The sequence below is a fragment of the Gavia stellata genome, chromosome 2 (genome assembly GCF_030936135.1).
Source record: "Gavia stellata isolate bGavSte3 chromosome 2, bGavSte3.hap2, whole genome shotgun sequence".
Taxonomy (NCBI): domain Eukaryota; kingdom Metazoa; phylum Chordata; class Aves; order Gaviiformes; family Gaviidae; genus Gavia; species Gavia stellata.
In genome coordinates, this window is record NC_082595.1 from 18,483,056 (window position 1) to 18,494,396 (window position 11,341).

General features: G+C 37.7%; 1 protein-coding gene across 1 annotated transcript in view; it reads left to right on the top strand.

Moving 5' to 3' along the window:
* KIF6 (kinesin family member 6) overlaps nt 1-8,296 on the top strand; it is a 173,044-nt gene extending 164,748 nt beyond the window's left edge. Inside the window, 2 exon segments of the mRNA XM_059835476.1 lie at nt 6,100-6,189; nt 8,134-8,296. Of these exon segments, the coding sequence (XP_059691459.1) occupies nt 6,100-6,189; nt 8,134-8,296 (253 nt within the window).
* The last annotated feature ends 3,045 nt before the right edge of the window (nt 8,297-11,341 follow it).

Sequence of the window (11,341 nt, forward strand, 5' to 3'; positions counted from 1 at the left end):
GAAGCAAAATTGCGTAACTGGCTTCTTTATAATTTTCTTTTTAACTTTTCTTTCAAATGCCTGAACCATTTGTGCTTATTACTGTAGAACAGGTTTCAGAAAAGTGTGTCTAACATTTTGAGTAGAACAGGGGAAGGTGGCTGGTTGCTTTCAGCTGCCAAGCTTACTTCAGAGTCCTGTACTGCCCCACATGGTCTTTTGAGAAAAATCACATGTTCTTTATAATAAACAGTTTCTATGTATCTAAGTAATGGACATGTTGACTGAGATTGTCTGGATGATTCCTGCATACGTATCACAGACGCAGAACATTCATCTTCTTGAACTTAAATTGTAGAGGGAGTCAGGATGAATATAGTTTTGTTTTCCCATCTCTATCAATATTCTTGCAATGATCTTTTGAAGTTAACTAGTCTTTCCTCCTTATAGTTCCAGAAAGTTGATCTTCTTTTATGTTGGGCTGTTTAAACATATTTTACACAGGTACATTTCCAGCGTGATGTATATGGAAGTAGAAACACTATTTCTGCTTTTTGTGAGGCAGGAGCTGCAGGCTTAACATCCCACTGTGCATGAAAATTTACTTTTCCCCCTACTTGAGGCAATAACATTTTAAAGTTTCCAATTTCACAGGCTTTAAGAGTATAAAACAGTAGAATATTTATTTCCGAGGGATTTCCTTGACCCCAGTCGACACAGGAACTTTACTTACCAGTTCCCATGGTTGTGTAGGATGAGTCCAGGCTACAGTTGCTCCTTCTAGTTACAAAGACCTGAGACACAAATGGCTCTTTGTTTCTAACTCATCTAGAAATCAACAATCTCTTTCTCTGAAATGATATTGCTATCTTCACCCAGCAGAATAACCGGTCACAAAAGCAGAAACTGACATAAATTATGTTTTATATAATATGTTGTAAATAAAACCTATTTCCAAGATGGAATTCAGTTCACAGGTGTGTTCAATAGATATAAGATCTAAAACTTAGTGGGATACATGTCAGAAATCTAAGACTGCTGTTGACAGAGTGAGTATGCAGTAAAAACATTCAGAGAAATTCCTGAATGTGAATGGATATAAATACAGTCTTCAGGATTAGAAGTAATAAATTATCTATCTCAGCATATAAAGGATACAGGTATATTCCAAAATCTTTCTTGAGATTTATATATGTGTTTTAACAGAATCTTTTGATCACCTTCTAGTACACGATTCATGTGGATTGTTATTGTTTGACACATCTTAGTCATGTTACCAGAGAAAATTAAGCCTTGGGAAGGGAATGTGATAGCCTCAAATTGTATTTGATATTAAATCAATTTATAACTAAAATAACAGAGAAGGGAAGCTGGTAATCCTTTTGGGGCTTAAGAAGTCTACGCACATATAGAAGGCATTTGATTCATGGCCAAACTTGTCTCTTTTTCAATTGAAAAAAAATGGCCAAATTGTTAAGCGTCGAAATGAGTCTGTGTTAATGAAAGAGTTGAACAGTGAGCATTTCTGCCTTAGTCAGTGAGGTTTGAAAGGCATTGGCTTGATCCTACTCCCACTAGAGTAAGAAGCAAAACATTGATTTCAGTGACCACAGAACTGAAGTGGGGAAACGGGTGACATAAGGGTTTTCAGTAGGTTTGGCATGAGAAAAAACATTTCTGTATAAGAAAAGCAATTTCTTGAACAGGTTAATCACATTACCAAACCTGATATACTTAAAATAGCTGAAACCAGTAGTTTTTATATTGTAGAGGCTTACAGACTCATGCTCATTAACCTGTTGAGTAGATTCAGAAGGTTTCCAGACTGTATTTATCTTTGCATATGTCTTTCATATGAATGTTGCAGAAATATTAAATCTCATCTGATCTGAACATATTACTTAAAATGACGAACAACTGTGCAAAGCAGAGAAAGAATGCCTGATCTCTATATTTCAGACAGAAAAGGGTCTAATAAGCAATCCCAGAGTCACAGTACAAAGAGAAAGGAAGAGGAACTTAAAATAATAATCAAGAAGTTATTTTATTCAAAAGAAATACCTAATAAAATCCCTCAAACTTGAAAGAGAATACCCTACTTGTCCATATTGTCTCTACCATAAAGCTGTGGTGCTAACTGCAACTCGTACTGTATGTACCTTTATGTCTCTTAATGGGTTCCTGCCAAGTCTGCAAAAAGTCTTAAAATGCATGTTGGGCTCAGCACTCCATGTCTGCTCCACTTCAGAATGCAAGCACAGTGTTTTGTTCATCCTCATATAGTCTTATTCCACATTGGCTTTCATTTAAGAAATTTATCAGATTCTTGTCTGTTCAAGTTACTTCTCTCGCTGAATATTTAATTTTACTGGTGTTGAATTCCCCTTGAACCAAGCAAATGTTGGATAGTTATTCAAATCTTCTAAACAATTTTGGATTTTTTTCCTTCTCTCAGAAGGAATGCATTCCTTTTTAATTCAGTAAGATCTTTCTTAACCTCACTCATTCCCTTTTACTGAATCTCATTTGTCCTATTCCAGCAAGCCCCACAGTGTGTTCAATCTCAGATTCCTTGGCTCTCCAGCTTCTTCTTCAAAATCATCCTGTCACTTTAGATTCCCTTGGAGATATTTTCAGAAAACTCTTCATGTTCTCTGATGACTTTGAGCATCAGATTTTTTAACATTTATTGTCCTGGATTGCAAAATTTACTCCCTATATTAATGCTATGTGAAACAAGGGAAATGTTTACATATTTTACAGCATTTTCTGTCATAATCATTTTTCATTCCTGCCAATTTTCTGCAGTGCTACATCATGATAAAATATAATCTGGGAATAACATAGCTGATTAATGACATTTCAAAGGTTTTCACATTCTGTTGGTAACAATTTAACTTGAACAATTTATCTATGAATTTGCAAGTTAGGCCAAATTTGATTTTGTAACCAAATACTAAAATGCTTAGATTTTAAGCAGCTTGAATCTTTCCTGCCTTTACACAGAACATCTGTCGCCCTCATGTCCAAGGCTCAGATGACTGAAGAACTGCAGCTGAGGTTTTTTTAACATTGCAGAGGTTGCACAGCTTCAAATTTTACACTTTCCATTTTAATCTACCTGATTTTCCACGTTTTTTCATCTGGCAAATTGAGCATTCATACCATGACACCCATCATCTCTCCAGCTCCTCTACCCTATGTGCTTGATGGAGCTGGTCAGTCCATGGGACGGTTGTCTCTGGCCCTTGGGTTCCTGCAGCAAGGGAGACACTGTCACAACACGGTGTACATCTCTCTAGCTGCTGCCCCATGCCTGACTGAGACATATACGCACAACAGATGACCCCCCCAAAAAAGCAAGTTACCCACTGGGTGAAACTTCAGGTACTAGATTAAAAAAAGAACTGAGACATATGAAGTTGACAGACTATTTTTAATCTCCAGAAAAAGCAGGAATTTTACTGAAGCTGTCAGGAAACAGTTCTTTGAAACTTCTTAAATTCAACTCAAGGAAAAATCAGATAGATTCAGAATAAAAATGGGAATTATACATTGTCAAAAGAACCTGAATAATGTTAGAGCTTAGGAGCCAGACAGGACTTCTACACCTTGCATGTCCATGCAAATCCAAAACTGTGATCCAGAAGTGCCTATTTACACATTACAGAAATGTTGTTTGGAAGGCACACCTAGAGATCTCTAGACCAACCTCTTGCTTGAAGAAGGACTATCATCACACTAAATCAGGTCAGCTATGGTTTTGTCTGGCTTTGTCGAGCATCCTGAGATGTCTAGTCCTTCAGGCTTAACAGACAGAGAGGGGGATCATTACCCCCCACCCCATGCTGTCATAATGACCTTCCATTAAATTTAGAGCAGTACTAGCAAAATCTCTCAACTTTTCTCATCACTGGAACAGCATCTAACACTCAGATGAAGGAGGAGAGTCCTGGCTTCTGAGAACAGGCTAGGAGCAAGTTGCATCTGAGCATACAAACCACTTGCACAGCAAAGTTGCACTCTTTCGTCCCCTGATGATTCAACGTATCTTGCAAGGCCGTAGAAACATTATCAGAGCTTCAGTATGAAGAATGCAAATCATCCCCATACAGGCCATCCCTCTAGCCTAGGGATTAGAGAAATCTCTGGGATACGTAAAACACGTATTTGAGTTCTGCCAAGCTGAGGGACTCATTTGTTAGATTAGTACTCTAATTGTTAACCTCTTATACGGAAGCAGCATTTTGAGTCATTACAAAAAATACTTATAAGCTTCCTTATAAATTTCCTTAACTTTCAGGAGAAGAGTTTGCATCCCACAGACAAAAATGTCTGGCTGTAACCCCACAGGCAGAGGGTAGGAGTTTAAGGGCCATCTCTGTGCACGGTAATGTTAATTTCCTGATTCTGAGCATCACTTCACTCAGTCTAAGGGGTTTTTTAATATCACCTTCCTCAGGTGCGCAGGTCTCCCAGAGCACTCTAAGGCAAGTTTCGGCATATTGTCCTTGGCCCAGGAATCCACTTGAAAGTGAGATCCCTAGAGTTCAAACCCTGCCACACCCATAGTGTCTACTTTTTTTAATGGATCTAGATCTAAGTCCCCTTTAAAATGGGAATTTAACAATTTTGGAGAATAGTGTTCATTTCAATTCAATGGAAAAAATTAGTTCAAACATATAAACTACTGCAGCCTAAAAATAAATTACTTCAGCTGACTCACAGTGTTTATAAAATTATACATTCTGTTCATGGCAAATAAAAAGCAAAGAAGCTTATTTCAATGAAAAGAAAGCAATGAAAAAGGATGACATTAAGTCACATTTGTTGCAGGCGAGGAACAGAGTTATGGACGGTTGCTATGGTTCAGCTGATGTGTAGTGATTTATTAAACCACAGTTATACGACTTGGATGCCTAGGTATCTCAGGGCACACACACAGAGAGTACTTTTAGAAAATTGAATTTAAGACCCTAAATTGCTTAGTTTTTAAGAACTGCCAATTCAATGGTAAAAACGTTCAGGAAATCCTAAAGCAGAACTATGATGTGAAGTTCCCAGGTATTGTTAAACCATGTAGTAGGTAACAACATCACACATCCTTTCTAGCTCTTGTAATATGTAGGCGTAATAAGGTACAGAATATTATTAACATTAAATATTATATTGCTTTAGTTGAATTAGGCTGAGTCTTGAGGTTATTTTAATCCATTTAGGCAGGTGTGAATGGTACGGGACTTGAGGAGTTAAAGAGAAACATTCAGTAAACCTGGAGCTGTTCATTTGAAAATGACTTATACTCTTGGGCACAATATCTTCTGCAAAGCTGAACCTGGCACAATGTAATACAGTAAAATTGTAGTAATAAATTTCTTTCCTTTTTCAAGTTCTCTGCCAGAAATATCAATTCATCGGCCAACAATGAGCAAACTACTGCAGTTAGAAAAGCAAGAACTTGCCAATCCTGCCATCTACTGGAAAAATCCTAAAACTGAGTAATTCAGTGTTTCCACTCTCTCCAAGATAGGCACCAGATCCAGCAGCACACACAACCCCCCGGGGAAAGGAGCAAGTCCCTAGACATCTCGTGGCAGAAATCTGCCTTCCTAGTGGAGACGTTCCTTGATAACGATATCTGCAGGGACGGGAATGCACAACAGCTGTTGGCAATATATTTGGCTATCATCAAGCCACATCCCAAAGTCCTCACTGAGTTTTTATCCAGTCTCCCACTGATTTCGGTAATAATTTTGCCTGACTAAAGAAAGAATGGAAAATGAGCTAAGGCCTCACTTGGCTAATAGTCAGTTTGGGAACTAAATACACCATTACAAACTGTACATCAGATACATCAAAGTGCTTTACAAGCCCTGCTTAGAAGGCAAATACTAAAAGTATAATCTTTATGAGCTTATTTGTTATTCTTTCATAGCCCCATTCTCTACATAAACCTAATCATCACGTGGATTCAGCTGAAAATCCTCTTCCAGTAAACAACAAGTACTTTATACAGATAAAAAAAATCTTGAAAAACAGCTTCTTTATAGTTGCTTAGCATGTATTAACATTCCCTCCACAAGGGCTATATTCTTTCCTTCATTTCTGCTCCCATTCCAGTTTTTCAGAGACCACAAGAGTCAGCCCCAATGAAGATCCAGCTGGGAAAAACAATTCAATCACTTCTAGTAACCCTAGTTTAAAAACAAGGTAAGAAGCGTACCTGGGCTATTCAGAGGAAAAAGCAAAATAGTAAGTAAAATAATGCCTGGATAACCCTCTATCAGTCTCTTTAACAACAGTCTCCTTGAAAAATAAAAATAAAACTGAAATTGCAGCTTTTCCTTCAACTTCCAAAACAACACCAAAGCTGTCCCATAGCTTTATACCAAGTACCTGCAGTATCAGCATTAAAAAGGTGGTTTCTTGTTTGGCCTGAGGCTTTTTTCCCCACGAGCTTATGAATCCTCATGACTGTGTCTTCTCAGCAAGAGAAAGGGACTCTGAAAGGGTAAATAAAAACATTTGGAAGGAAGAGAGATCAGAGTATGTAAGTATTGCAGAATGCAGGAACCACGCAAAGATTTTTTCATTCTCATGACCTTGTCCTTAAAATATTTTGAATCTCCCTCCTAAAAATTATTCTAGTAAAATAAAATTACACAAGCAGCCTGGGTGTGTCAGGCTTGGCAAACGTTACATGTCATGTTTTCTCGAAAGAGGTGCTGCTTTGTGAAAATTAGCTTAGCAGGTTAACAGAAACTACTTCTTTTTTTTTTTTTTTTTTTTGACAGCTTCTCTATTTTTTCTAATGTGCTTATTTCCATGTTCTTTGCTCCCACCAAAATATCATGCCAAGTCAGTATACTTCCAGAAGTTACATTCTTCTTGTGTTCAACAGTTCTGGCTATTAAGGCCCTTAGGAAAATATGGTTAAGTTACTATTTTTCCTACTGCATTAGTAAGAAAAAATCACAAGGGTTTTTTTCTTTCATTTTCCAAAACAATCCATTACTAGAACCGCAAAAAATCATGGAAAATTTCATCCCCCAAAACCTAATGTTTTAAATCGCTTTTCTGTTTAAGAAAAACAGAATAAAAAGAGAAGCTAAAATGGAATTTAGACAGTACTTTCTCAAACATATTGTGTATTTTTTATGTTGTTGCTAATCAAATGAAAATCAATAAAAGAATAGTCCTTTAATGGTGTTCTGAGAGCACATTGAAAATTGCATAAAAAGAGATATTTTATTAAGTTCATAGTAATTTCTGTATTTTTTTCCATTTTGGTTCACTAATTCAGACTTCTGTTTATGTCAGGCACAATTACATTCTACTGCAATAATAGTCAGTAAGGAATATTGGAAATAACTATAATTACAAAGGTAGAATATGTAAAAAAGAGTTTCTCCCTTCAGTTCCACTTGTCCTTCCGTATTGTAATTTTTATCACTATATTTCTTATTTCACCATTAGTACTTAATCTTTAAACAAGGCTAAAGACACAGGGCCAAATTCTTAGCTTTCTTAACTGATTAGAATAGCTTCATTGGACTACATCATCTTATACTGCTGGAGGGTCTATCAAAAGCAGAGGTAAGTCAATGATTTAGCTGCATAGATACAAGATCTCAGCTGGGACTGGAGACTCAGCAGCACAAAGGAGTTGTGTCTGTCAGCAAATGGCATGAATGTCATGTAATTGTTTACTTCTATGTATGTATGAAAACATAATTCCCTTACAGTAGGCAAAAATACTGTTGATCTGTTCAAATAAATAGCAGCATATTTTCCTGAAGAAAACAAACACATGGCATGGTCACATCCATCATTTCTCTGGTAAACTCACTATATTAGGCTTTTCTTCTTAGCAGTAAGCCTTCGACTCAGCAGTAAAATATTTCTAACTGTTTGTGAGAGGTTTTATAGCTGATAAGCATGTAGACCTACCAAACTAAAAAGGTATTGGCTAATCTTAAGAATCTACATAAGAGCATTAAGAAGTCCTGAGCTTGATTCTCCTCTGAACTGTGCCATCTCTAACAATGTATCTGGAGAACAAAGTCCTCCATGCTGAAAAAAGAGAGGAGATAATGGAATAGAAAAATAACCTTCTTACTCAGTTGGGTCCATAAGTATACTTTCTTATTTCAGGATGCCACCAAGTTCAAGTACATCTATTCCTCTGACTGGAGACAGCCAGGCTGATGTTGACATCCTAGCTTTCATTAAAGCAAGACAGAACATCCTGCAAAAGAAAGGTAAATCCTGCCAAGAAATAGGAAGCCAAACCAAAATCTCCAGTACAGCATTTTAAAGCCAAAATAGCTTTAGTCCACATTTATACTGACGCAAGTGAGAACTGATTCTGGTTTATCATTATGTTCTCAGCCGTTCTAAACACTTGAGGTTCTTCACATGTATTTATTTTAGTAGCTCAATGCTGCAGTGTAAAACTATGAAGGCTGTCTGTTTTTCTCAGCCATCATCAGTGAACTTTCTCGGGCATGCATGTCTTTGCAGCCTGCACAGTGTATTTCTTTACACTTAAGTAAATGCATTTGAATGTGGTTTCTTGATGATTAAAATACTTCCAGAATTTTCTGTATACATTTTCTTTAAACTATCTGGCCTGGTTTTCAGCTGGTACAAATTCAGCTGTAACAACTGATACCAAATAGAGATTATGCAAATGACTGCACTATACCTTACCCCATGAGGCAGACTGGCCCACTGTGTCTAGCAGAACATGCCCTTAGCAGGTATTTCACCATATCAAGGTCTAATGAAACTTTCTATGGGTATTTGTCACCAAATCAGGTACTGAAAGCAATCATAGGTAGGCAACAAAGTTCACTCTACAGTGTAAATTGGCAGGAAGCAGAAAGCAATAAATACACAAAGGTGGCACTGCAAGGTAGCCTAAAAGTAATTCATCATGATAAAGAAAAATGACCTGTGATTTTTTTTATTTTTTTTTTAATAATAGTTTTTAATGGCAGCAACCAATTAGACAGAAGATGAAAGCGGTAGTGGTTACTGAAGCAATAACTTTCCATCAGCACTTGAGTGCTGATGACAGCATTATTCAGCAAGCTATCAGCACCTGGCAGATGGTGTTAGCACTGTCACAAAGTGGGGTTTCAGTATCGCACTGCTTATCAGAAAACTGTCAGGTAAACACACAGTGGCTGAAAAAACAGCCTCCCTACACTCATCCAAAGCAAACACTTAACACACTTAGGCTTTGGGATCCCTTTTGTCTTTATGTAGAAAAGCTGTTGTCAGGTTTCTTCTGCAAATGAAATTAAGTTGAATTTATAGGCAGCTCACCAGAAGGAGGTTAGAGATAAGTGTCTTACAACAAACATTTCGGACCTTTAGAGGGTCCAGATCTGACTCATTCTGTGAAGTACAGTAATCTAACTAACAAGAGCACATCTTGTCCTGTGTTCATCTCCTAAATCATACCATATCAGGAATCTCTCTCTCAAATGCCTTTTCCATACTGATTGTTTTTCAGCCACAGGCTATTACCTAGCATCGTCCATCAGTTTCAGAAGGGACTAGGCATTATCAACATAGACAACTATTAGACCCCAAGTCATAAAATGTATTCCTGCAGAACAAAGGACAGTCAACACTTTAAAAATTATTCTGAAGTTCAGTCAGACAAGATAAGTTACATGCTGCCCTAAATAGCTGAAAAGGAATGGAGTAGCATTTGGTCATCCTGGCAGTGCAGGGCTGGATGACTCGACCAATCACTAACCATAGGCAGGGGAACAAAAAGTAAAGAGGCTTCATAAGTATGATCGGCATATTACAAATGTGTAGGGACCTGATGTGTCATAGGTAAGAGACAGCACAGCAGCAAGTTCTGAGAAGGATTTGGAGTCAACCTGGCAGATAAAAGAAGGCTTTTCTTCCTTGACTGCTTGTGAGGAAAGGGAAAACCTCCCAGATTTGAAGGATGGAGCCACTGATAGCAGGAACTATTGATCAAAAAAAGTTTGTAAATTCTAATTTAGCAAGATGAAGGAGGGTAAAATCTATGGATTAGTACTACTAAGGAAGTCCTTTGTGCTTCAGCACCACAGTGAAACCTGAGGACATTTCTGAGGTGCAGCGGTAGCCTTTCTAACTAGAAGAAGAAAATGGGCTGACAGACTCCACTATTCCTGCATCTGTGATAGTGTTATGTGTTCCCTTTTCCTGTGAGCACATCACTTCACTCTTACCTGGCTTGTTTCTAGTCTAAAAGGAGATGAGAGGCAGAGTAACTGCTGTAGTATTTGTGCATTGTTGGCTATAAGGAATTTCCTGTAACAGTTGCATCCAAAGCAAAGAACTGGAGGGTTTTCTTTTTGCAGGTGGGGATGGGGACTTGGTTTTGTTTATAAAGAAAAACTGTCAGAGGTAAAGTAGAGTAAAGCAGAGAGGAAGAGTAGAAGAAGGAATGTATTCTGACTGAGTACTTTGTGGGAAACAGCTATGTGTTATCAGTCTCACACAGAACTTTTTCTCAATAAATTTCAAACATATACAAAATAAACCAGAGAGAAATTATTTGCCCAGAGCCACTAAGCTGAGTCAGACAGCTTCACAGAGAAGCTAAGTGTGCTGACTCCCAGTTCAGTGCTCTGTTGTCTCCTTCCCAAACTCTCTTCAACTGAGATGTTCAATAAGCATTTCTGCATTTGCACGTAAATGTATTCACTCCCTGCATGATTATTACACACAGAGTGCCCTGCAGGAAGCAACATGAGAAAGCATAGGTTCTGCTATCTGCTAGGCCTAAAAAATGTCAACATACTTACTGCTCTTTCCTTTATTGATCCTGACCCTGTCAAACTGTTATATCAGTATCTTAGAAGCAAACCGAGTGCCCCTCTTTACATTGGGGGGGGGGGGGGGGGTGGGGTGGGAAAAAAGCATACATGTGTGCAGAAGCCAATGGAGTAGAAAATAAGTTTTATAAACAGAAAGCATGGGAATGCTTAATATCCTTAGTGACAGCAGGGCAGGGAATGAGAGGTCTCAGTGAAGATTACCTCAGGGTTTGTACGTCGTTACCATTTGCTTTCTAAACAGAGCGGAATTAAAGCCGGTACATTCAAAGAGGCTTGCTGGGATTGTTAAAGCATTGTAATAACTACATTGGAAAGCTTTTTACATAGGGCTACTCTGCAAACATGCTTTTGTTGCCTTCTTCAGTCTTGAGGTAGAGCAATGAAAATGCAGAAGATTAGATGAATGATTTTTTTTGTCTTAAAAGTTTTAAATTAAAATATATTTTTTTCCCTTTCTTTTGTTTTGTGTTTCTGAAGTTCATTTTAAAACTGACAGCACAACCTGAAAT